The sequence below is a fragment of the Heloderma suspectum genome, chromosome 1 (genome assembly GCF_057233095.1).
Source record: "Heloderma suspectum isolate Gila_16-S chromosome 1, 16-S_ref, whole genome shotgun sequence".
In the NCBI taxonomy this organism is placed as follows: Eukaryota; Metazoa; Chordata; class Lepidosauria; order Squamata; family Helodermatidae; genus Heloderma; species Heloderma suspectum.
Genome location: NC_139458.1, coordinates 173,797,657 through 173,824,966, shown reverse-complemented (window position 1 = coordinate 173,824,966; position 27,310 = coordinate 173,797,657). Strand labels below are relative to the sequence as shown.

Genomic DNA, 27,310 nt, shown 5'->3' with positions numbered 1-27,310 from the left:
ACACCCAAATACAAAAGCTAGTTTACCGCAAGCTATTTCTCTGATCCACACAACACAGGCCAGATATAGTCCTTTCCAGAGGGTTGGCCTCTGTTGCAGCAAAGACAAAGAGTTTTGCGGCACCTTAAAGACCACCAGATTTATTCCAACATAAGCTTTTGTGGATACCATCCACATCACTAGATGCATGATGCGTTAACCTCAAATTGGCAAATCTATATACACATGCGGAGGGTGGAGGGAGATGTGAACTGTGCTGTCAGAGGGAACTGAAACGCGAAAAAAAGCACAGTGATGTTTACCTTACCTTAGTAGTTGCCAGTCACAAAACGTTGTTGGACACTGACATCACTGCAATATTGAGCTGTTTAACATATGCAGTGTGATTGAAAAAAAATACTGTCCTTATTCTAACCCCAGGAAATAAGAGTGAACTCACTTGGTGAATTGTACTTTAATTTCACGTTATCTGAATTTCCTTTGTTCAAGAATGGCCACCTTAGGGTCACTCAGAGTGTCCTGGGAAGTAAGAATACTCCTCGACTGGTTTCGGAACACTGTCATTCCTTGCATCAGATTTGTGTCCATTTATTCTTTTGAGCAGAGACCAGTCTGTTTGTCCTATGTAGAATGTAGGGCATTGCAGGCAAATGATGGCTATTTATTTATTTACAATATTTATATACCACTCCACATCAAAGATTTCGGAGCAGTGAACAACAGGTAAGAGAAAACACAGTATTAAAACACTTAAAACATTTTAAAAGAAACAGACTCCAAACAGATTTATCACATCTGAAAATGAGCAGTTACGCAATCCCCTGATGTTGTGGATGGCATTATTAGATCCCTAGCATAGTGTTGCCAGAGTAGATATGGGAACAGTGCTGGCATGTGTGTCTGTCACAGGGCTTGGTTCCTGTGTCTGTGTATCACTTGCGAGGCTCATTGTTACTGGCGAGTATTCTTTTTAGATTGGGCAGCAGTCCGTAAGCAAGTACAGGCCTACCACCCAAAGCCTGTGAGAGGGAAGTGTCATTGCCCAGGATAGGCCGTACCTGATGTAGGTGACAAGTGATGTTCTGTTGTTTTCTCTTTCGGGTCTGTCCTGCAGAAGATTAGTCCTGGGCACTAGACTGCCCCAGTTGATCTATTTATTCACTTTGTCGGGTGGATACTGTAGTTTGAGAAATGCCTGATTCAATAATAAAAGCTGTGAGCCTCTTGCCCGGTAAGTCTGAGCAGATGTGGTTGAATCTTGGGCTTGGGTATAGACAATGGATTGTGTGGGGTGTTCTGGGTGCAAGCTGGAAGCATGCAGGTATGGGTAACCATCTGAAGGTTTCCTATACAGGGTGGTGTTTATATGTCCACTGTGTAGTTGCACTTTTGAATGCAGAAAGTGAACCTGTTGCATGACTATCTCCAGGCAGAGTGAGGAAACAATCCTGCTTGAATTCCTGGAGAGCTGCTGCCAGTCAGTATCAACAACAGTGGGCTAGATGGACCAACAGTCTGACTCTGTATAAGGCAGCTTCCAACGACTGTTCTAGGCTTAGGCTGATAGTGGGGTGGAAGTTATTACATTCCTGGTGGAACTTCACCAGGGTCTCTTATCCATGAGTCTAGATTACACAGATGTCATCAATTTATCTCAGGTAGAGAAGAGGCTTTTGGGGACAGGAGCTGAGAAAGTGTTGCTCCAAGTCAGCCATAAAGATGTTGGCATACTGCGGGGCCATGCAGGTACCCACGGCAGCGGCACTGATCTGAAGATATACATCCTCTCCAAAGCTGAACTGAGGGTGAGTATTTGGAAGCAGAGTTTGCTGCCTAGATGTGCTGTGGCTCCATCTGCAATGATACACCTAATGGCTTGTAGTCCATCTTTACTGGGGATGATGGTGTAAAGGGCCTCAACAGCCATGGCAACTAGGACAGTATTTCCTGGGAGACTGTAGTTTTCTCCGGAAGTCAATGGTATCCCTTATGTAGCTTGGAGTACTTGTATTGTACAGCCTGAGAATGGAGTCCATGTAGCCCAAGGGTGCAGAACCTCCGGGCCACAGGGCACCCCAATCTGTTTCATGCAGCCTGTTTATTTAATTTTTTACCCTGCCTTTCTACCAAAAAAGGCACTCAAGATAACTTTCAGAAACAAAATTGATTATATCAATAAAACAATATATTAAAATACAATAAAAACAAACAATACTGAAAGAAAGAAAAATCATTAAAAACAGCACCCAACCCAACAGACCCACTTACAGGCCAAATGCCTTCTTAAATACAGCAGTTTTTACCTGCTGGCAGAAGGACAGCAGAGAGGGAGCAAACCCAGCTTCCCTTGGGAGGGAGCTCCACAGCCTGGGAGCGATCACTGAAAAGGCCTCTCTTGGGTCACCAAACATGCTTCTGAAGGCTGCCGTCTTGAAAGAAGGGGCTCTCCAGAAGATCTTAAGAACCGGGCAGGCTCCTATGGGAGAAGGCAGACTTTCAGGTAGCCTGGTCCCAAGCCATACAATCAGGCAACTGCTGGGGTTCCTCCATGGGGCAGGGCTTAGGCTCCAAGCCTAAGAGGAAACCCTGGAAGAATTCCCTAGGAAAGCATTCCCTTGCTGCTATCGCCAATCAGAGTAACAGTGGGGATGCCCCTATTGGTGCATGCCAAAAGCAGAACCACTGTTGTTATCTCTAATCTCAGATCAGAGATAGCAGCAAGGATGTGGGGCGTCCTCATCGGGACTAGTCTGTGCCAGGGAGAGTGGCTGCTCTTCCCCGCATGCGAGAGTCCCCTTCTGCTTCACCTACCCTGCCTCTGTCCCGCAATGGGGGAAGGAGGCAGGGCAGTGAAGTGGCTGAGTCCCTTTCGCTCCTCTGTCAGAAAAGAAAAGGGGACCTGGCTGCTTCTGGTTCACCCGCCCTGCCTCCTTCAACCTGTTGTGGGAAGGAGGCAGGGCAAGCGAAGATGGGGCAGAGCCAACCTAGTCCCTGTCGCCCTTCCATCAGAGGTGCTCTGGGGATTAGGCTAGCTCGGCTTCACTGCATGCTGGGAAAGCTCACATGCTACGCCTGGTCGCTGGCCTAAGCATCGGATAGAAGATCCACCTGGCATTGGGGCCAGGAAGCAAATGACATCAGGTGGGCATGACCAAGCCACCGATGTCAGAAGCGTGGCCATGCCCATCTGATGCAATACAGTCCATGGAGGGCTGGGTGGAGGTCATCCAATGCCAAAACATGTCCTGCACCCCTGATATAACCACACCCCGTAAGTGTGATATTGCCAGTGCCTGAAACAATGGGGCACTGAGGATTGCCTGGTCTGTGTCCTTTGGGTAGGAGATAGAAGATTCCTGGCTAAGGCTCCTGAGGTGTGTTCATGTAGATTTGGTCCTGTCCATCTGTAGAAAATTTCTTCAAGATGTAGTATAGTTCCTTCTGGTATTCCTCAGTGGGATTTGAGGATAGAGGCATGTAAAATGTGGTGTTGGAGCTACCTCATGATGATGACAACAGCGCCTCCTTTTTCAGCCTTTTTAATTACGATGTCAGTGTTGTTTCTGAGGTCGTGGGTGGCATCATGTTCTGTGCAGCTGAGAGTGTGTGGTTTGATTAGCTCAGCTTGGGCTCGGTGGTGGAAGCACTCTATGTAAAGAATCTAATCCAGTGTTACAACCATCTGGAGGAATTCATACAGAATTCTTCTTCCTGTAGCATTGGGAGGATCTTTGCTGTGTGTCCAGTGGACTGTGCTGAGAAAATGGCAGTTGTGCGTTGATGCACTGATTGGGTCATGGTGGAAGTATTCCTTGAGTCCTAGACAGTGGGAAAAAAAGCCTCTGTGTCACCACAGGAGTATACCCTGTGTAGATTTAGTGGGACAAAAGGATAGTTTGGTTGTGTTCTTTTTCTTTAGAGAGACAAAGTCTGTGTAATAGGTTACTTACTAACCTGAAACTGGTGAAGTACAATTCATCAAGAGATTCAGTTCTACTGCCTGTGGTTTGAATAAGGACAATAATTTTTGTTTCATCACACTTCATAAGTTAGATTGGTTCACCATTGCATTGATATCTTTGTTATCACCCAATTACTTTGTGAATGGCAACTGTTAAGATAATTATCTTCATACGTCTTTGCATTTCAATTTCCTCTGACAACACAGTTCACATCTTCTCCCCTGCCCCATCCCTGACCCCCAGCATTTGTATATAGATCTGCAAAGTTAACTGCAAAGGTCACAGTTCATGCATCCGATGGTGGGCAGTATCCACAAAAGCTTAAACAAGAATAAATGCGTTTGTCTTTATAAGGTGCCACAAGAAGCTTTGTTTTTTCAGATGTATTAAGATTCCAATAGTTTTTTTCTATGGAAAACTAGAGAAATGCATTAATTCTTTTAACACAAAATCAATTTAGGCTGCAATCCTATGCATGTTTAGACACAAAAGAGTCCTACAACTCCCAGCATGACCCAGCTAGCATGGCTAGCTAGGACATCCTGGGAACTATAGAACTTTTTTCTGTGTAAACATACATAGGATTGCAGCCTTAGACATTACATTAGGCCCATTTACAAATGTGTACAGACCTCAACTTGTGCAATGGATCTTCGCATTCTTCTCTCAGCCTCAGCTTCATCGCACCACATCAAAAGCTGCTTCTTTCTCACACCTTAGCACAAATTTTCTGTAGCAGCTTTTGACATGGCTTAACTGAGTTGCAGAGGAAAGTCCCACAGAAATGTATGTGTACACTTCTCTGGATGGTGGTCTAGGACCATTTCCTAACTATATATAGCATGGAAGTAAAATGCCTACTACAAGCTTAGCACTGTAAGTAACAGGGCAGCTATGAATGTGGAGGTAGCAACCACCACGGAAGTAGAGGAAGTGGAGGTGTGGTGGGGAGAATGGTGACAGCAAAGGTGAGGGGCACTCAGATGCCTAGTGAAAATAGACCAACAGAGGTTGAACATACATGCTTAAGTACACACCTTAAATATCTTGTAGAGCTGAGAGAAGTGCTTTCCAACTTCGGCCACAAATTCTTTTCCTTCTTCACCAGTCAGACGACTTAAGAAAAATATCAACAGGTTTTCCGTTAGGCAACCCAACCTACGCGACCAAGAAGTCTGGTAATTCATTGTTTAAAATTTTAGCTCAAGGGTGGACAACACGCGGCCCATGAATCACAAAAAGCTGCAATTTGCTTCCAAACAAACTGCACGCTCCACGCATGCTTTGTTAAAATCGCTGAAACATAGGAAGCTTATACTGAGACAGACCACTGATCCATCTAGCCCAGCATCTAGGCCTTCTCAGTGGTGGCACCAACCCTCTGGAAAAACCTCTCCTGTGCAGTTCAGGAGGCAGAAAATATGGTATGTTTCAAACAACTCCTAAAAATGCACTTTTTCACCCAGGCTTTCTCTGGCTTGTAATTAATTGCAATTAACCATATGCTGCTCCATCTTACTGTTCCTTCTATTGTTTTGTATTGTTATTGTAATTGTTTTAAATAGCATATATTAAATGTGATTTTTAATATTTATAGGTGAACTGCTTAAGTTTATATTAAGCAGCATATAAGTATTACTAATAAATAAATACCCCAGTATAACACTGATTGGAAGTGGCTCTCCAGGGTTTCAGGCAGGAGTTTTTCCAGCCCTACCTGGAGATGCTGGGGATTGAACCTGGGACCTTGTGCATGCAAAACATGTGCTCTGCCACTGGGCTACAGCCCCTGTGCTGCTTTTTGCCGTTTGTACCACCAAATTTCTGTAGCAAATTTGGTGGGCAGTGCAGCTCTTGGTAGAGTACGGGGAGGGCAACGCAGCCCTCCAACCCAAGAAGTTGCCCACCCCTGGTTTAGTTAAAGACATGTGTTCTGTCATTTAAAAAATAGGCTGGTGTAGAGTAAAATATTCTGGGCAAGTAAAGAAAACACTTGCGTAAGACATTAACACAATGTCAAGGGAATCAACTATAATTATTATTTTGGTTCAACAGCACTACGAACACCTATACATTCATAAATAAGGTATTCAGTATGTGTCTGTCCCTCAGAATAACCAGTTTTCAACACTCTCTTCGTCCTAAAAAAGCAGATTACACCACATTTCCAGCGCCTCACAAAGAAGCAGAACTTGGAGAACAGCTATGCAGATGAAGGGTTGGAAACTGGCTTAGTTTTCTAGGGCTCCCATTGGTTTCTACAGAAAAAAAGTAATTATTTTTTGGGACTGAACTGAAAGAAGGCAACACTTCTCTCCAAGGCAAACATCACCCTAGACATCGTATTCATGGAGTTCCCAATGGTTTCAAAGTTATTTTTAATTAACTTTTGCCTATGTAATTGAATAAAGCACTACATTTGGAGACAATACCCTCTCTCTAACTCTGATAGTGGGTAGCTTAGTCTCTACTGACATAGACCCCATGTAGCATGCATGCTCTGCATGCACTCTCAGGGATTCCTGCAACAGTCAGGCATGCCCTCCATACTTATTCCATCTGTCATGATGACAGACATTTTGCTACTATGCATTAAGAATATGGCAGCATTAATTTTACTGGAAAACTTCATGTTCACTACTGACAAATTAACTCTATGATCTATGACAGACTTTTGGAAGCAAATGTGAGTCCTTCTCCGTGAGTCCCTGCCAAAGGAAGTGAGGCGGGTGGCTACTAGGAGGAGGGCTTTTTCTGCGGTGGCACCCCGGCTCTGGAATGAGCTCCCTAGTGAGGTTCGCCTGGCACCTACATTGTATTCCTTTTGGCACCAGGTGAAGACCTTTTTATTTTCCCAGGCATTTTAGCATTTTAGCTTTCTAAATTTTTAGCTTTGCTGTTTTAAATCTGTATTTTAAACTCCTGCACTGCTGCTAGGTTTTATTGTGGTTGTATTGTTATATTGTGGTTTTAATGTTCTATATATTTTAAATTGTTTTATTGTGTGTTGTTTGGTTTTAATTTTTGTGAACCGCCCAGAGAGCTTCGGCTATTGGGAGGTATAGAAATGAAATAAATAAATAAATAAATAAAATGCATTTTTAGTAGATGCACTGGCAGGAAATGTTCCATCCTGCCATTTGAAGTGAACCCCTCTCGAAAAGCAATCTACTTAATTAACAGCTGCAACAGATCTCTCAACTAGACTCAAAAACAGCAGATAGAGACAGTGGATCCATTTCCAAATAAGAGCTTGCAGGGGGGAGGGAGAAGATTGTCATGACAGCTATTCAGTTCAAACCTGAAAGCAGAGTACTCATCAGTGACTCCACCTGGGATATGGCACTAACAGCAGAAAAATGCTGCTGCAAATGCACCATTAGGAAATGAAGGGCAAGTAACAGCCAATCACAGCAGTAAGCCGTTTAAGACTAGGATCCAATAAGTTCTAAGGGATGAAATGTTCCAGTCCTAAACACAGTGGACGTCAATGTCTCACTGAAATAAACATAATGGCTGGCTCTCCAAGTTGCTCCTTCATTCACAGAAGGGGGGGAGGTTTCTTCCAACTCCTTTCCTCGAACTGTACCACCCCACAAATCTACTATACACAGGGATCCCTGAACCCTAGGAGCAAATTTTCAAGGGGGCACAGGAAAGCCCCATTCTGTACATTCTGTTCACTGAAGGAAATGTAGGATCCAAGCCACTGTGTTTAGGTTTAGTGTGAAAATTGGACTTCTGAGAAGTGCAGACCACACTATTAATGCTGACTTGAGGATTCAGAGATTGAAACGGTTGAATATTCACAAGAGTCACTAGAATTCAGAAAAGTTAACAAGTGGGATAGGGTAAATTTTCAGACAGACATCTGAAACTCATTTCTACTGCCCATCCAATCTTCACTTACCCCTTAATACCTATATGAGCCAGTGTAGCGTAGTGGTTAGAGTGCTGTACTGGGACTTGGGAGATACCCAGTCAGCCATGAAGCTCACTGGGTGACTTTGGGCCAGTCACTGCCTAACCTACCTCGCAGGGTTCTTGTGAGGATCAAATGGAGAGGAGGAGGATCATGTATGCACCTTGGGCTACTTGAAGGAAAGGCAGGATATAGATGCGACAAATAAACATGCACTAGCACATAGCACATTACATTGCATACGGAACACTATATTACCTACTCATCCAGGCCCAAGAAAATGGCACATGATGTTTACAATCTGAAGTTAAATAAGTGACATGAGCCAGCCACCCCATTTTCATCTGCATAGCCCTGCCCCAGGTTGTTTCTTGGTGTGATGGAATCTCCATTTTTCAAGGGTCAAAGTTTGAACTTCTTTTAAGACCAACACAGTTGGTTTAATGTTGGTCTTCAGAATTCTCAAACATCTAAACATTTGAAATCCAAGAATACTTAAAAGGAACACTGAATCCATGTAGAATCAGTTTTGAAGTAAACATGTACAGGATCATGGAATAAACCTACCAAGGAATTAAAAAAACTAAACATCCCAAACAAGGAGAAACTACCCCTTCTTCTAGGTACATGCACCAAATTGCATGCAGACACACAAATGCTAGGTTCTGAGACCTAACATTTATGTGTCTGCATGCATTTTGATCTGAGACTGTGTCTGCATGCACTGGTCTGAGACAACTGGGACACACTAGGAACCTGTTCTCAGAACATAGGAACACACTAGGAACCTGTGGCCTTCCATATGTTGTTGGAATACAGCTCCAATCATCTCTGAACATTGGCCATGCTGGCTGGTGTCCATCAACCCTAGAGGGTCGCAGGTTCCCTACCCCTAGTGAATATACACACACTTCACACACACATATACACTCTTCACAGGAAGAGAAGAAAACCACCCTACAGTAGTTTTTAAAAAGTGTAGGACAATATGACTAACACCTTCTTTTCCCTTAGGAGGGCACCTGTGCCTTAAACCGTATAGAGGACAGAAATTGAACAGGGGAATCTTCCCCTATCACCAAGTTGTGAGGAGTCTCACCTGTTGAATGTTTTAGATTGAAACACTTTTTCAAAATGCAACCATCACTATGTCAGAAAAAAACCCATTGAAACCGTACCAGTATTTCAATAAATAAAATAAAGATCTGCCTTTTAAGCAGCTGTTAAAAAACAAAACCCCAACACAGAAACCCCGGGAAGACGAGGGTTGCAATAAGAAGCGGCCGTACCGAAGCGCATCCGATATGGAACCTTTCGGCCCGATCAACAAGATGCGGCCTGAGGCCTACCCAATGGTGCAGGATATGCACTCCACACATGCTCAGAGGCAGCCACCTCCTCACAAGCTTCCACATTTCCGGGGGCTGAAATGTGGCACCGAAAACAAGTCCTGGGGGAAGCCAAGGCTCGAGACGGTTTTATTTATTTTTTTGCACGAGGGCGGGCCGGCCTGCGTGCCGCTGCAGGCAGACGGGGAGCGGGCGGCTGGCGGGACTCACTTCGTGACGGTGAGCAGCGCGTCTGTCAGCACCTCCGGCGAGGCGACGGGGTCCTCCAGGGTCTCCAGCAGGGGCAGGAGGCTCGACCCCGGGCAGGGCCCTGTGGTGGAGTCAGCGCCGCTCATCATGACGAGGGCGCCGCGGAGAGGGAGCGGCGCGCGAGCTCCCAGCCGCCTCTTCTCCCTCGCGCAGCCACGATTCCCGCGCTCGCGCTCCTTTTCTCCCGGGCTAAGATGGCGAAGCGCGGGACCCGCAGCCTTCGGCAGAGCTCCCGCCCAATCAACGCGCGAGGAGAGCGGGAGTAGGCGGGGGCTGGAGCGGAGCGCCGAAATGTCGAGCAGACCGCGGCTCTCGCGACGCGACGCTGCCCTGAGCGCTCCTCGCCCTCCCCCCGAGGTAGAACGCCGAGTACTCGATCGACCCCGTCCTCTGTGAAGCGTGAGGAGCGCCGCCCGCGTTTCCCGCGCCCCTCTGCGGTACGGAGACGGCGGGCTCGCGTGAGCGAAGACGCGTAGGCGCGCGGGCCGGGAGCTTTGCTAAGATGCTGCCGCCGCCTTCTCTGTTTGGCGAAGAATTACGGAGGTAGCGAGCTGCTCGCTTTCTTGGAACGACTCGTGGTGAAACTAGTACTAACAGAAGTAGGACCCGAGAAAACAGCCTTCCCCAGCCTGGTGCCCTCCAGATGTTTGGGACTACAACTCCCAGCACTCCCGGCCATTGGCCACGCTGGCTGAAGCTGATGGGATCTGAAGTCCAAAAGGCGTGGCGGTTGGGGTTCACAGTCACCTCTTTTATTTCAGGGGTAGGGGAGGTGTGGCCCTCCAGGGGTGGTTAGACTGCACCTCTAGTCTCCCCTCATGCCGGCTAGGGCTGATGGGCGTTGCATGTCAACAGCATCTGGAGGGCCATCCCCACCCTTCATTTTATACCATGTGGAAATGTCTGGGGAGCCACTGTGATTAGGGTGCGATGCTATCCACAGTTATTGTACACATGGAGGTGGGGATCCTTTGCATACTTGCTCAGGAGTAAACCCCCTTGAATAAACTCAGTAGAACGTACGTGCATAGGATTGTGCTGTAACCCATTTGGGCGGGAGTGAGCACCTTTAAAAAGTACTGTGAGACGCTTCTGTGTGAATGTGCATATAGGGCTGAGATGCAGAATGGGCAGAATTAGATCGCTCGTGTAACCCACAAGTTTCCCTCCCCACAGGACTGGGTGGGGTGGGATGTAGTTTGCCTGTATGCAGGAACTGGCCCCATGAGACAAACACTGAGGAGGAGCCAAAAGTGACCTTTGTTGCCCTTACATCGCCTCAATTGTGGTCTAGCGCGGAGTCATCTGGTTGAGCTGAATCGTGTTAGGGAGTGGTCTACAGGCTAAGAATGCACACCATTTTGAAGCTGGGCCCTCTTGCCCGAACTGGCTACATCAGGAATTGAGGAGAGGGGCCTAGATATATTCAGCAGTAACCGCTTCGTTAGGACCAACTAAGTAGCGATCAAGCTTTCAAGTTCTCCAGAACTCTTCAGGATGCATATTAAGGGGTGGGGGTGGGGGAATAAAAGCTAGGCATAATGTTGGAGCGTAAAAGTATGCAGTTTTTAATAGTGTTATCATCACGTTCAGGAGGCATTAGGCAGACTTAATTAGATTAAGAGTTCCTACAGTACAACCTGAAATCTGTTTTGCACTTGAAATAGTCTAATCAGGTTGTACTGAGGACTACTGGGACAAAGATAATTGGTCTCCCTATTATATATATATATAGAGAGAGAGAGAGAGAGAGAATACCTGCAAATTTGCCTCAAGGACTAAGTGGAAACAAAGGTCCCTTGTGGGGCAGTGGGCAGGAGGAAAGAGAAAGATAATGGTCTTTCTATGAACAAAACAAGATTAATTCAAGGTGGTATTTAGAGGTAATTGGCAAAGAAATTACAGCACTGTAGGCATGATAGAGTACAAGAACTATGTGTCAAGACAGAATTGCACTTGGTTCCGTTATGTCTATGGTGGCTGACTTAGAGCAGTGATAAGAGGAGAGAGGCATGTAGATAATACCTTCAGGAAGCTGGTAGAGAGGTCCTAGTCCCATGTTGTTATCTCCTTTGCTGTTATGGAGAATATGGCCTTGGAGCATTAGGGTGTCATACTGGTAGCCATTAAGGACATCAATAGGATGCTGGTAGATGTTCTGTGGTGTCTTTAGATACCACCCATGAACTGAATACAGGAGGATTATACTGGAGGATTCTGATTGTTACCAGCTGGTCCGTGTGTGCGTGTGTGTGTGTGTGGGGGGTCCTTTAGATGTGAGCAACTTGTTGCTCTCCAGATGTTATTGAACTACGCCTCCTATCAGCCCTAGCCAGTACAGCCAATGGTGAGACATGATGGGAGTTTCAGTCCAGAACATCTTGAAGGTCACAAGTTGCTTTAGATTGGTGAAACTCATATAAATTTGTCTGTAAGAGATAGTCACATCTTGAATTAGCAAAACATGTTTTGGATGCTTGGAGACCCAGGAATAATTGCATATCTGTGGTTATTCTAATCTTTATTATACCAATAACTTCTAGAATAGAAATAAGCCCAGTATTTAATGATACCGGATCCGTTACACTTCTGCAGCAGTCATAGTTGGGCTGGCAGAGACATAAGAATAGCACATGCCTGCAATCCTATGCACTGAAGTTGGTGAGCTTACCTCACCGGCAAGGCTTCAGTCCTACTTTCCCCTATGGCTGCCCAAGGAATTGTAGACAGATGGATCTCATGGTGACCGCCAGATGGCAGAGTTTAGTAAAGCCAGCTGCCAATCTGTAGATTCAGTTCTTAAGGCTGTATGTCTGAGGGCCCCAATCATATGTCCCATGTGAATATATTGTATTTAGAGCCCAGTGGCTGCTGCTTCCAATGAAAAGCAGCTCAGCAGGGAGCAATTTGTAGTAGAAAAGTTGTGTGAGTGGGGTTGAGAGGGTGTTTAACGTTTTCCCATCTGCTGTTTTTCCACTGTAACTCCCTCTCCCAGCAGCTTCTCTTCCCACTCTGGGGTTGCAGATGGGAGTTTATTCTTTATGATACGCTAGCGAATGGACCCGGCTTCGCATGGGTTGGAATAGCCCTTTGTTAGTGAAGCTGTCAAGCAAAGTTACGCAGCTGTTAATAGTTGAGCACTTTGTGCCCGCCCTGTCTGAGTAAAGTAATGCCCGATGGCTCCCCTAGACACAGCCCCTGTCATGGTGTACTCCTATAGCCCCTGATGGAGGGATCGTTCCACTCCATGCCCCATAGCAGCCGGGAGGCAGCATCCGCATAAGTGTCCCTTGGACTACTTCCCCCTGGCTTGAAACTGTGTGACTGCCAAATTATGTTCTAATTAGGGAAGTCTGCCACCTAGTGACTGAAGGTGGTACTGTAGGCTTCAAACACACAGACACATAGAAAATTAATTACAACTAATTAATGTGTCTTTAAAAACAAACTAAGCTGGAGGTGCATGCCCCTGGAGTCTCCTTGCCAAGTTTCAGATGTCTACATTTCACAGTCTGGAGATATGGTGCTGACAGACAGACATCTTTTATTATCATCGATGATGACATGATGATGATTGTATAAAGCTTCTACTCTGTCAAGCCCCTTTAGAACTTTTTGCAGCCTTTGTTACCTAAGATCAAGAAGATTGCTCCTCACAGTTTAAGTTCTTGGTAGGAACTGAGGGAGCCACTTTCTATCAAGTCAGGCCATGGGTTCATCCAGCTTAGTATTGTCTATCTACACATACAATGGCTTTCCAGGATTTCGGTGGGGTGTTTGTGTGTCTTTCCCAGCCCTACCTGGGACCTTTTGGATGCAAAGTATGTGCTCTATCGCTGAGCTATGGTATCGCCCTTCAGGTTTCATGAGTCTGTTGTTAGTCGTCTCTGAGGTCTTGCAGAATCCCATACTTGACTCCACTGAACTATATCCTTGTAGTCTTAGTGGCCAATTCACTAAAAGTCAGAACATTTTTATCTGAAGTTTTATTGTTACAGCGTACACATAATCAGTGAATATTAGTATGTAGTCTGAAATAAGTGGCCTTTTATTCACAGAGTCCATAGAATCATAGGGTTGGAAGGGGCCTACAAGACCATCAAGTCCAACCCCCTGCTCAGTGCAGGAAGCCTGATTCCCAGGTGGTCTCCCATCCAAGTACTAACCAGGGCTGATCCTGCCTAGCTTCTGAGATCAGACAAGTTCAGGCTATCCATTGATTCCAAATTAATTTGTAAACCTGCAGAGAGAATCAGGATTGATGATGATGATAATAACAATAATAATAATAAATGAAGTCACTCAATTTTGAAACAGTGACCTCCAAAAAAATGAAAGATAATATTTATTATCTAAAAATCTCAATAATATGTCAAATGAAGTACACTTATTATAGAATCTGTGAGTAAATGTTTCTTCATAATGTTCTGGCTCGAGGAAATCATCATTGTGTACACTTCAAAGTGGCTATCGCTGAGCAATTCTGAAAGCAGGATTTGCATAGTCACTGAATAGCCCTTGAAACTTTGGCTATAAAATATGAAACAAATGTATCCAAACAAGGGCATTTTACAGTGGTATGTGGGGAAGTAGAAATAAGTGAAGATAGGATCCACATGATAGGAGGAATCATCAGACCGAAGGGGCATGGTGCCACTGAACATCAGCGAAGAGAAGGTATTGCATTGGGAGGTGATAACAGCTAGGAGTTTATGAGGAATAGGATCCAAAGTGGGGAAGATAGCAACTTCAGCAAGGGATGCTGGGCTAGGGGAGAATATTCCTTTAATAGACATTCAAGGTAAATATCTTCCTTCATGCCAATGTTCTTTTATACGCCAAACCTTCCAGGTAAATAATGTGTGTTGTCTTGGATAGTTGCATTTTTGCGGGGTGGGTCTAAAGCAATATATTTAATCTGGAAGCCCCCTGCTGTTACTGAAGCATCTGACAAAAATTTCAGAGTCATGACATTTCCTAGAATGGGAAAAAGAGAGAGAGAGAGAGAGAGGATTACTTCTTTTCTATTGCCACCGGGGGAAAAGCTCTTTGGACTGTTTTTATTTTTCTCCCTTTAATCCAAAACACATTATGATTCAGGATAATATCAAAGATAATAAATATCACGTTAAACATTCTAGAAAATTATGGGTTGTATCCAATCCTGGCCACCTGCTAGCAGAATGGAAACCAATGGTTAAACAGTTTTCTGCAGCCCTGCCCCAGATCTGCTCCAAAGGGTTGAGGGATGCACCAGGGCAGATGGGGGGCTCCAAGGAGGAAGAGAGCAAGGTGAAGTGGTGTTGCATGAGCAGCCATCCGCTCATTTGTAGTTGGATTTAAGCCTATGGAAGAAAAGTTCATGATACTTCAATCACTATGATTATGTGAGTGTAACTTATTGGTTAACAACGTGTTTGTTTGAAGAAATTAATAAGTGTTGGCCTTTGTGGTGACATCTCTGGATGTCAAGTTCCTTTATGCAGTGCTACTTGAGAGGAAAATGTTATATTTTTTCCCATGGCATTTTTTTAATTATTTTTTTATTTCATTTTTATACTGCCCAATAGTCGAAGCTCTCTGGGCAGTTCACAAAATTAAAACCACAAAAATACAACAGAAGATACAATATAAAATATAATAGATTAAAACTGCAGAATAAAAATACAACCAGAGTAAAACTAGCAGCAGTGCAGATATTTAAAATGCAATAGTGGATTTAAGACAGCAGAGCTAAAAAAAACTGGAATGCTAAAATGTGCTGTGTGTGTATATAGTATTACCTGTGCTAATGACGTTATCTGGAAGTTCATCTCCACAGTACCTGAAAAACACGACAACCAACTGATTAGTTACATATCAATGAGCAGTGGCATGTTTACTGCAGTGGCTAGATACCTTGTTTTTATCAAACAGCAGCTTACACTGGGCTATTGTGAAGGGTCAGCTCATATGCTACCATTTTGATGTAGGAGACTGCTTTCAGATGATTGGATCGTATGCCACACCGCTAGCTATATGAGGGAGGCAGGAAACAAATAACCATGTCATCCACCCATCCCATGTAGTGTCTGTAGCTACAGCATGGGACTCGACCATGTAGAAGCAACTCCTGTGTTGCAATGTTAGTTTGTGAGATAGTCAGTTTCTAAATAGATCTTGAATTCTCTTCAACAGATTAGTCATGTTTGGCACAGGTGAGAACCTTCTAAGAACATTTTCAGGGATCAGGAGTCAAAACAAAGAAAGAAAGGGGGCAATGTACAGTTACACAGAGATCTGAGAAAGTGCTCCGCATGGGAAATATATGATTACATATTACAAGTAAAAAAAAAGCCTCAACACCACCTTTTAAAAAGCAAAGAAGCTTTGGGAGAGGGGAATATATAATGGAGAAGTGAAAGGGGATGCATAACTCTTTCCCCACCTTCTGTCTCTGTTCTCCAAATAGCTCTCCCTAGTTACTTCACCCCATGGAGTTCTAGATATGTATTTGTAGTAAGCACATATGTATAACCTTGTGAGGGGTGGGTGCGAAAAGCAGCTGGGGGTGGTGGTGAATTGGAGCAGGGAAATGGTGGGCATGGAAAGGGTGGAGCAAAGCCTCCCTCTGCAGCTTCTCTGCTCTAATTCCCTCCACTTATATTGGCTGCTTTTCATTTTAAAAGGCTACTGGGCAGTGGTGAGGGGGAGCCAGGGCTCACAGGGACACAGTGCTGGCATTTTTGATTAGCAGGAGTGCTGATGCCATCTGCCACACACACACCCTCAGAATTCCCTGTTCCCTCTGAGCTTAGCTACAATCCTCATAGTAACTGAGGGAAAATAAATTTTCCCAGCAACCATATATTGTTCCCTGTTGTAAAGCAAAGTCTTTTCATGTGGCTTGGTCTTGAATGGGCGATTAAGGGAGCAATCCTATGGCCTCTAGACAGCGGCTAGACGGCCATAGGATATCTTGTTATCCGGGAACTGACCTTGGAGCCCGCGCTCTGAGGTTGGTTCCTGGAGAACCAACCTCCCTCCACTTCCGCGCTGCCTTGGAGGCAGCACGGAACAGCCCTGTCCTCCGCACTTGCAAGAGGAGCACGGAGCGGCCGAAAAAGGGCATGTCTGGGGGGGCGTTCCAGGGCGGGAGGGTGGAACTGCCTGCCTGTACAACACATCCTATGTGTCGTACAGCAGCCTCCTCCCCGCTCTGTACGTGGCTAGAGAGCCGCGATCGGCTGTCTAGCCAAAAATGAAGGGCAGGAGAAGCGCAGAGGGAACGATCCCCTCCATGTTTCTCCTGCCCTGCTTTGGATAGGTGGTCACCTCTGAGTTCGGAGGCGGCTGCCTATCTGGATAGGATTGTGCCATAAGACCCTTTAGTTTTTGTAAAGACCTGCTTCTGGTGGAGATTTCTAGCAGTTTTCTAGAACTGGTTTGTTGTTATAGATCAACACAGCTGCCTGAATTTTTGGACTCTCTTAGGGGGCTTGGCTATGGGGGCTGTCACAATGAACACCTGCACTTCAGAGTTTACCACTAGAACATAAGAGCATAGGAAGAGCCATGCTGGATCAGAGCAAGGGTCCATCTAGCCCAGCATTCTGTTCACACAGTGGCCAACGAGCTGTTGACTGGGTACCCACAAGCAGCCTTAAGGGAAGTCACAGGACCCAATCAGTTATTTTTACTGAACTGAGAAGCCCCCTTCAGACATTACTCCCATAAATGGGCAAAGTGTGGGGCCTCTGACCTTTCCTGTTATGACACACTGCTCCTTCTGGACCCACCCCAGTCACAAGAATATAAGAAGAGCCATGTTGGATCAAACCAAGTGTCCATTCAGTCCAGCATTCTGTTCACACTGTAGTCAACCAGCTGCCTACAGGAAACCGAAATTGGTGGCCATCACTACATCTTGTGGAAGTGAATTCCATAGTTTAACTATGCGCTGTTTGAAGAAGTCCTTCCTTTTATCTGTCCTGAATCTTCCATCAATCAGTTTCATGGGATGTCCCTGGGTTCTAGTATTATGACAGAGAGAGAAACATGTCTCCCTATCCACATTCTCCACACCATGCATAATTTTGTACACCTCTATTATGTCTCCCCTTACCCTCCTTTTTACAAGCTAAGCAGTCCCAGATGTTTTAATCCATGTTGCCATCCATGCATTCATGTGGACATCTGAGATGAGAAAGCATTCAACCCAAGACCTCTAAGTGGGCAGGCTTCCTCAGGTTCTTGAGCCTTGATTGTGTAGAGTTTTGGTGTAGGTTCCAGGGATCTCTGCATAAATGCCTCTCTGCCTCAGACCATATGAATGCATGGATGATGGACATTGTCAGGGTTCTCTTAGCCCCCACTTTACTTCAGTGCCCAAACATACACAGATGAGAGGCTTCAGTCTACAGCTTTTAATCCATTACTTCACAAGGTTATACAGATGCAAATTCTCAGAGACTCTCCATCTACAAAGGAATGCCTTCAGGGGATTCAAATGGAATTTATGGGAGTTGCCCACCATTTGAAGAGGGAGGCGGTCTCCCTAGCCTAACTTAAGTAGGGGAGGTCCGTCTCTTGTCGTGAGGCCTCGAAGCGCAGCTTTTCACACAAGGCCAATCGGGTAGACCATCTAAGTTCCGCCCCTGCCTTCTCTCTCTTTGCTCTGTGCCTGCGCCTGGCATCTATTAGGTCATCCTCCTGTTTGCTGCCTCTCACAGAGTGTGTGTGTGTGTGTGTGTGTGAGGGAGAGAGAGGAGGGACCCTCAAGCTCAGCCATCTGGACATTTGTAACCTGAGATGCAGGCTTACTCATGTCTGTACTAGCCTGGGAAAACGCCTCCCCCATGTCTGATGGTTCTTCAGAATCTGAACTGCTATCTCACTCCCTGCGCTCAGAAACAGCCCTGACAGACGTGGGGCTGGGAGAAGCCACGTTATCAGGGGTGAGACTATAGATGCATCCCCGCCAGCTCCTTTCTGCACAATTTAAGCCTTCATGCGAGTAACACATAAAGGGGGCCAGAGTCAAACTGGAAATAAACTGCACTACACTACTGTTCTGGGCCTTTCTAATATGCATTTGTGTGTAATATCCAGTAAGTCCCTAAGCAAAAGAGAGCCCCAACAGTTTGAAAAGGAAATAACACACTTCCCTGGATTTCTGTGTGGATGGATGGGTTAAGGGCTCAACATAAGCCTGAGCATCTCTCTTGAATGAGAGTTACGAGAGCAGGAAGGGGTGTAATGGGTTTTGTGTCTTTCCAATATTTTGGAGGGGTTGCAGAGACAGGGATTGGGTGGGGATTAATTGGGGATTGCAACACCCTTCCTATGAGCAAGGACCAGGAGTTTGGAAGTATTCCTGGATTGTGTCCAAGAAAGAGGCTCCCCTGGGTGAGAGGCAAAGAAGTGGGTAGGAGGACTTGGAAAAGGTCAAGGAAAAAGTGTGTGTCTATTAACACTTATTGTTTGGCATGTGTGTGTGTAAACATGCTGTTATTGTTCAGAACCTCTGAGACTGGGTGGGATAAAAAAAATCCATATAAACAATTGCCAAGGCCTGCCTTTCTTTCTTTCTTTCTTTCTTTCTTTCTTTCTTTCTTTCTTTCTTGGATGCAGTTTGTACGATCCTGTTGTGTGTAGGAATGGTGTGAAAATAATTTTACCTGCCCACAAAGCCATTGACATCATCATAGCTGTCGTATATTTCTAAGTAATCAGCCATGCAGGCTGTATCCTCTTCAAGGTCAAAGTCAAGAAACTGAATTTCAATCCGCTGGCCATACTTCACTCTGATATGCCAATAACAGATTTGATCATCTTCATACTCCTTTGGGTATCCAGGTGTTTTAAAAATATGCTTTGAATCCGTGAAAATTCCACCACAGGCTTTTCCTAGGAGAGAAATAGAATAGAGTCAGATCCAGTGCCACCTTCAGGTTTTGGAGGCCCTTGGGCAAGACACCCTGAATGGACCTGCTCCCTCAGTGAGTCTTTTTCAGTCCAGATGTCACCAGTAGGGAGGTATGGATTCTGTAAAATACGTTCCATCTGTGTTTCATTGATTGTCAGGCACCTTCCGTTCTGTCGTCTGCCCATTGACGGATTCGGATTTTTTGTTTCTGAATTTGCACAAATTCGCATGTGCAAATTCCCCCAAAATGTGCAGATTCCCCTAAAATGTAAATTTTCACACTTTATCCTATGGGGAAAGGGCACATTTTTGGCCAGGTTTTTTTATTTGTGCATATTTTCTACCACAAAATTGGCATAAAATTCCAGCAAGTTTTTTTTTTTAAAGTCCACAAGTCCACAGAATCCGCCTGATGGGGAAAAGCTGGTCCACTGTGGAATCCATGGGTTGGATTCATAAAAATCCAAACTCACTTTGTTCTCTTGCAGATTTCTCCGACATCCCTAGTCGCCAGTGGTGCAGCGGAGCCAGGGCTCTCAGGGATGTGGTGTCAGCACTTTTTTTTTTATCAGCAGGAATGCTGATGTCATCTGCCACCCCCCTCAGAATCCCCTGTTCCCTCTAACCTGAGCTGCAATCCTCACAATAGCTAGGGAGAAATGAATGTTTCCAGCAGCAATATTCTGTCCCTGTTATAATGCAAAGTCTTTCGGGGTGGCTTTGTTTTGAATGGTGAATTAAGACATTGTGGTGGTGGTGGTGGTGGTGGTGATTAACACTTCCATACTGCTCAATCGCCAAAGGTCTCTGGGCAGATTACAAAAGATTAAAACCATAAAAAATACCATATCAAACATATTAAAAACCATTTACAAAACAATTTAAAACAATAAAAATCCTGCTTCTAGCAGAGATGAAAACTGCTAGAACTGGTTTGTTGATATGGATCAACATAGCTGCCTGAATTTTCGGACTCTCCTTGTGGGTGTGGCTACAGAGACTGTCAAGATGAGCGCCTGTATTTCCAAATTTAGCACTACATCACTGGCTGACACAGATTGGTATGGATACCTGGCAAGTATAAATGGGAATAACTGACATTGGATCTATACACCACTCCTTTGAAGTCCTCCTATTGAAAAGCCACTTTGGGAGAGGGGAATTACAGATTGGAGAAGGGAGGGGGACCCTAAACCCTTTCCCTTCTCACCATTTCCAAATAATCTCCCCCTAGTGCTCGAATTATGGGAGAAAATGTAGGGGAGTCCTCAATGAAATCAGCAGGCCCCACCCCACCACTTCCCTCAATTTTAGCCAAATAATTTTAGCCTGTAGCCTTCTGAAAACACTAACTGGATGTACCAGACATATAAGAGCTATCCTCACCCCACTGGAAAGTGGACTGATACCACAGTACTGGTGGGCAGTGCCAGGTCCAAGACATTCTCAGTGGCCCCCTCTCTCACTGAGTCTACCTTCTCGACGCCATTGTCACCAGCTGCTATTGCCTTTCCTCTTTCTCATCATTGCTACCACTTGCAGAGAGCCAGTGAGCAAGCAGGCAATAGCATCTATTGCTCCTCCTCCCCACCACCGCTGTCTTGGCCAGAGTGAGAGGCAGGTGAAGAAGTAGGGTGGCCAGGGTGAAGAAGAGGAGCAAGTCCAGGGGGTCCTTGTCTGTGGGTCCCTGCTGGATAGCAGGCCCTTGGCAGGTGCCCACCCATGCCTGTCCTTGAGGACAGCCCTGCTGGTGCATCCACCCGCTAGTCAACATTGATGGGAGCAGTTTGTGATCAGAATAAGGGATAATGAAAAATAACAGAAAATCTTCCCAGGACACTTCTTGCCACAAAAAGGAACAATGTTGTCTTTGCCTGAACAAAATCACTCATAGAGTATGAAGAAATCTCTCCAGAGTGGGAGGAACATGAATTAATTAACCAGCAGGAACAACTTGGTTTAATTATGCTCCTCACGATGTAAACAATACATTTGGAAAAGATTTAGCTTGCCTCTCAGAGTACAGGGCCAAACAGGAAGCGAAGAGAGGCTGACCAGATTTAATCCTAAGAACAATGTGTGGCCTCTCCCATTTTTTCTGACATATTCAACATCTGTGAGAGTCCTCCACCCAGAGAGGTTCTCAGCTGCTTACATGGGCTGATATACACAGCTTTTCCTTTTGAATGCTCACTGCGAAGTATGGTTCCCTCTAGCACGAGTCACAGAGTGCAAAGCATTTTAGTGCTCTGAACACAAAACATATGAAACAGGTTGCAAATGATGGAATTTACAAAATAACAAAACACATACGCATGCCTAGTACCATAAAATAATGCAGCTTCTAATACTGGGCTATTACAGTATACAGTTGCACTATGGAATAATCCAACTCGATAAAAGCAAAACTTCTAGATTTAAGACTGCATTATTTACCAAACAAAACAACAAATGACTTGCATATTCATGAAAAACAGCAATAGTAACAAAAACTACCACCACCATTTTGGAATCCTCTTCCTGCTACATTGCAGTACAAGCATCCTCCCACCACTCTCGAAACCCAGACCACTTAAGCCCCAGCTCACAATTAATCTTCAAACAGTATCTTCAGCCAACATTGCTTTGCCTTATTATTCATAGGATTTTAAAGGTATGTGGAATGGAATGAGAAAGCCTTTTCCTAGATCATTTCTTCATTCTAAATTGCCACTTTTCCTCATCACTATTTTATTTTTGTATCGACCACAAATGTTATCAAATAATAATCTCTTTGAGCTCGCACAACTTAGGCTGGAGCTGAATAGCAGAAGCAATGAACAGGAAAAGCAGAGAGGCTCTTGGGCCTGTTTGGTAGCCTAGCCAGATGAAATGCACAGGGTTTTCCTGAGTATCAACCGCAGGGACATGTTGGTTGCTTTAGCGCTGGGTTCCACAGCCTGCAGAAAGCAAGACAAAGCTTGGCAGGAGCAGTCACAGAATCGTAGAATAGTAGGGTTGGAAGGGGCCTACAAGACCATCAAGTCCAGCCCCCTGATCAATGCAGGAATCCAAGTCAGAGCATCCCTGACAGATGGCTGCCCAGCCTCGTCTTGAACACCTCCAGCATGGGAGAGCCCACCACCTCCCTAAGGAATTGGTTCCATTGTCGTATTGCTCTAACTGTCAGGAAGTTCTTCCGGATGTTCAGCTGCAATCTGTCTTCCTGTAACTTGAGCCCATTATTCCATGTCCTGCACTCTGGGATGATCAAGAAGAGATCCTGTCCTTCCTCTCTGTGACAACCTTTCAACCTTTAAAGAGCGCTGTCATATCTCCCCTCAAGTCTAGTGTGTGTTGATATGGTTGGACTCGGGGGCTTGCACTGATACTGACTGGGGACTAGCCTTGTCTGCCTTAGCAGCTGTTTTCCTTACAATTCCTCATCAAGAAGTAAACTGGCAAATGAACAAATGTCTGCAAAGTCTTCGGAGGTCTCAAGTGCTTTGTCATTGAAAGGAAGCTGGCCCTGTGAAGTCTGCTGTGAACTTTGGAAAAGAAGGGGGAAGCAGTAGATGAATGACGCAAATTCTGTTAGTACTCTCAAATCCAGAAGTTCAACAACTTGTTTATTGGACATGTTTACTAGGGTTTTAAATCCTGATGTAGCTCATTCTCACTGGAGTGAATCAATTTTTTTTATAATGAAAATAAAAAGGACTGGGTTTTTTTCATAATGATCCCCCATTTATATATGATCAATTTGCAACTGTGCAACCCTATTGTGCATTTGTCCTTAGGGGTATTTAATGGACTACCTTCTCCCATATGCACCTACTCATTTCTTAAGATGTGCCCCAGAGTCTCTGCTCCAACTTCCCATGGCACTTGAAGTATGATGGGGGATTACCTTGGACAGGAATTTTTCTACAGTGGCACCCACACTCTGAATGTTCCTTTTGCCCCTTCACTGTTGGCCTTCTGGCAACTGGTGAAGGCCATGTTATTTCAGAAAGCATTGGAGCCTATTGAGCCTGGGAGGCATCTCCCTCCTCCTTAGCTGTTGTGCTGAGCATCTCCTCTCTTTGCTGCTAATCTGACTGTTTTCGTTCGCTGTTATTATTTTGATTCAGTTTTATTGAATTTTCCTTTATCTTGCTGGAAATAGATTTAAAGGGTGCATTTGATCATAATTCAGCCCATATGGGTTCCTCAATTTTTTGCCCTAAATCTTTCTGCCAAACCTGTTTTAATCAAAAGGCAGGGCAGGTCAACAAGCTGGGTGCAATGGTGAACAGGAGGAACAATTCCAGGGAGCTCTTGTCAGTGGGCCTTGGCTGGTGTGTGGGATCTCAGCAGGTGGTCAACTACATGCCTACCTTTGACTCCAGCCCTGTTTCTGTTAGAAATCAGTAAAAAGCATGTACATTTGCAAAAGATAATGGCCAACAGGCAAAAAGACGTATAGACTTAAGAAATGTATTTGTTGTTTACATACCATTAGGGTTATAGCAGTAAGTATCCCATTTCTCACTCCTGTTGAGCCGAAAACCATAATCCACAATCCCCGTCTTTCCAAAGCCACAGTTGCTTCCAGGCTTGACAATGGGATAGCCAACTCTTCCCTTGGCTAACCAGCCAGCAGCACACATATGAAACCCTGCAGGATCAAAGGCAGTGTCATACATGACCAGTATTGGCTAAGCAAGAAACATTATGCTTTGGATTAATAGCCTCTTGTTCTTGTTGTTAAAAATATAATGGACACCCAATTAGGTTAAATTGAATTAAGCCTTGCTAGCGATGCAATTTCTGCGCAGGGCATCAAGAATTCTGTATACATGGTTCATAATTTTTAAGATGTGTCATCTTTTGTTGCTTTGGTTTTTTACAGTAAAAAGTGCTGTTTTTACTTTAAACTAATAAGCAACTATTCGATGCAGATGCTTACTAAATGACAGTAATTACAGTTTTTAGCACTTGTGTTCAAAGATGTCTGACTAGTGTAGAGCATTAAAGTATTGGTCTCACTATGGATTTGTAAAACACTGCTGAAAGAAAATGTGTCAATTTTTCTTCACCATGGAATATAAAGTATCAAATATTGTACCACCAGGGTTGCCATTTAGTGCGCACACACCACATTTCAGACCCCCAGGAGCACCTATATATGTGGCCATTATGATGTATCTATAATAATAAAAGAAGATATGTGTCTGTCCAACTGTCCGTCAGCACCATAGAACCAAGACCATGAAAGCTAGGCAAGTGAAATTTGGCATGCATACTAAGGGAACCCTAGGGGTGTGCACCTTGGGGATGTTTTGTTTCCAAAATGCATGAATTAATGTTAACTAAGTTAAATGTGTCCATGTGGTAGAAGCCTGCAGTGACATCTTCTGCCACTTAGGGGCAGACTTCCCTAAAGAGCGCATAGCTTAGCAGCCCATACAGTTTGAAGCCAGGGGAAATTAGTAGGCTGAAAGACAGAATTATAACCTGCCCTCTCCCTGCTACTGTGGGCTGCCTCTAGGGATGTACGAATCCCTTACCTTGCTCCGCTCAGGGGCATCCGCGGTGGGGGGGAGGCGCTCCGTCCCTCCCCCCGGAATCCTCAACGGGGGGGAGGCGCTCCGTCCCTCCCCATGGAATCCTGCCCGGCCAGCTCCGCTCCACGGCCAAGCCGCAGAGCCGCCAGCTGGCTCCAGCCGCCTGCAGCCGGACATCTGGCCGCTGGGCAGCCCTGCAGGGACACAAATGGCGGCTGTCGTAGCCGCCACCATTTGCGTCCCTGTATTGAGCCGTGATAGGCTACGTAAATATTTATGTAGCCTATCACGGCGGGGGGGGGAACCCCCAGTGTACGCAAATGGCGGTGGCTACCGCCATTTGCGTACGCTGGGTTTTTTTCCCCCCTGCCATGATAGGCTACGTAAGTATTTATGTAGCCTATCATGGCAGGGGGAAAAAAAAATTGCACCATGTCAGGGGCCATCCCTAGAGGTGGCAGTGGGGTTGGCTTCACTCAGGCAGGGCTGGCATATTGTGCCTAACTCTGACAGGTGTGTAAGTTTGCTTGAAGGCGTCGTTGTATCAAGCTAGGGGCTACTCCCACTCGTGTGAAGCCGGATCCATTCACTAGTAACAAATATTGTAAATATATACTAGGGTGTTTTTTTTGTAATTTGATTTTGACAATATCCAAGAGAAAGCGTTTGCTGTAAATTTCACCCCTGCTGCTGAAATCTCTTTGCCCTGTTGCCCTATTGAACCCTGAAATTGTGCCTTTGAAAACCTCATCCTTAGCTGTAGGGGTGCTTCCTCTGTGTTAGTATCACTAGTCATGCCAGTGCCAACAGAAGTCTGTGGTACCACCAGTGGAGGCTGGTGGTTCCGATTTTGGTGGGGCAGTGAATCTACTCTGGGTTTCAGTCAGAACCAGCCAGAACTCTAAAGGAGCTATCCTAGGCACTGAACCTATTTTGGGGATAGGGTTCTGCACCTTTGATAGCTCCTTCAGAGTTCTGGCTGGTTCTGACTGAAATCTGGAATGGATTCACAGCCCCACCGAAATTGGTGCCACCAACCTCCACTGGGTATCACACATGGTGTGTGCTGGGGTGGGGACCCTCCGATTACTTGCCACGTTACTGGAATCACTACTTTATTGTAGTGATTGTAGTATTGTATTGTAGTATATGCTGAAGTACTTGTGGAAATTTGGGAGAGATTTCGTGGTAGTGCCACAAAATAATATCCAGAGGGATAGCTGCATTTGTCTGTTGCAGCAGAAACAATAGTCTTGTGGCACCTTAAAGATTAATATATTTATTATGGTATGAGCTTTCCTGCGAAGAGAAAACTCCCTGGAAAAGACCCTGATGCTGGGAAAGATTGATGGCAAAAGGAGAAGGGGATGGCAGAGGATGAAATGGCTAGATAGCATCACTGATGCAATGAATATGAATTTGAGCACACTCTGGGAGAGAGCGGAGGACAGGAAGGCCTGGCGTGCTATGGTCCATGGGGTCACGAAGAGTCGGACACGACTGAACAACTGTACAACAAATGAGCTTTCCTGGATGGTATTCACAAAATAAGCATCTCTGAACCTAAAACAGATAGATTGATAAGTTCCAAGTATGTCCTGGACTCTGGAAAATTGTATTACAACTTAGATTGATAACTTTCTAGACAGAGGAGCTAGCAGAAGAGTCAGAAGGTGCGATGAGTGCATTCATCATACACTGCACTCAGTTATCAAATAGTTTGGCAATTTATTATTTCCGTTGCTTACTTTATCATCACATTGCACCTTTCTAGGTCCGTTCACATGCGATAGTACTGATCAGTAATGCTGAAAGATGTGGAGCTAAAATTGTTTTTACCATGATCCTTAATACATTTGGTGTAAGTCCTATAGAATTTACCAGGACTTACTGCCAAGTAAGATGTTTAAGATTGCACCCTTCATATGATATACATTATTAGAAGAGTTAGCTGGTTTGAATCCATGTTTACTTACATTTCTTGCCTTCTAACCTTTTCAGTACTGCTTATGAGTTTTTCTAGACGAGTGCGTTTAGCCTACTGCTTCTACTTTCAGTTTAGTTGCAGAATTAAAATTGGAGCTCAACATGAAGTTATTTTCCTTTCCTGCCTTTCTGTACTTTCTGTTACATAACCTCTTGGTGGCGCTGTGGTAAAGTGGAATAACTGGTGGTAGGGACTTGCGCTTTGTTTCATGATGCTAAACAAATACTGGATTTTCCCTGCTCTACCCCCCCCCCCGCCCTGCAAAATTGCTTTTAAAAAACAGAAACAAAACAGAACAGCGATGGCATGGTTGAAAGCACTCATATGAACAACCATGAGTGAGGAATTGTGAATACACAATAAAAGTCTCATCTAGAAAAGCTCTATAAGTCCATTTCTGTAACAA

At 44.9% G+C, this 27,310-nt stretch overlaps 2 protein-coding genes and 1 long non-coding RNA gene across 11 annotated transcripts in view; 1 reads left to right on the top strand and 2 right to left on the bottom strand.

Moving 5' to 3' along the window:
* Positions 1-9,678, bottom strand: part of RIF1 (replication timing regulatory factor 1) — a 47,750-nt gene extending 38,072 nt beyond the window's left edge. For 5 of the 9 annotated variants that reach the window (XR_014784433.1, XM_084810718.1, XM_084810740.1 and 2 more), the window contains exons 1-2: positions 9,444-9,678; positions 5,000-5,078 (exon numbers count right to left, since the gene is read on the bottom strand). Coding sequence is in view for 7 of the 9 variants with exons in the window: in XM_084810718.1 (XP_084666844.1) it covers positions 5,000-5,078; positions 9,444-9,571 (207 nt within the window). In the remaining 2 variants the exon portion in view is untranslated. Of the gene's footprint in view, positions 1-439; positions 3,820-3,954; positions 4,001-4,999; positions 5,079-9,443 lie in introns of those variants that run through there. The other 4 variants (XM_084810760.1, XM_084810779.1, XM_084810751.1 and 1 more) reach the window with 4 other exon arrangements.
* Positions 9,679-9,857: 179 nt separating this feature from the next.
* LOC146358413 (uncharacterized) overlaps positions 9,858-27,310 on the top strand; it is a 49,247-nt gene continuing 31,794 nt past the window's right edge. The window contains exon 1 of the long non-coding RNA XR_014784420.1: positions 9,858-10,025. This is a non-coding gene — a long non-coding RNA (uncharacterized LOC146358413). The remainder of the gene's footprint in view (positions 10,026-27,310) is intronic.
* Positions 13,459-27,310, bottom strand: part of TNFAIP6 (TNF alpha induced protein 6) — a 33,477-nt gene continuing 19,625 nt past the window's right edge. Inside the window, exons 3-6 of the mRNA XM_084810673.1 lie at positions 23,867-24,028; positions 19,142-19,370; positions 15,266-15,306; positions 13,459-14,459 (exon numbers count right to left, since the gene is read on the bottom strand). Coding sequence (XP_084666799.1) covers positions 14,314-14,459; positions 15,266-15,306; positions 19,142-19,370; positions 23,867-24,028 — 578 coding nt within the window. The 3' untranslated portion in view covers positions 13,459-14,313. The remainder of the gene's footprint in view (positions 14,460-15,265; positions 15,307-19,141; positions 19,371-23,866; positions 24,029-27,310) is intronic.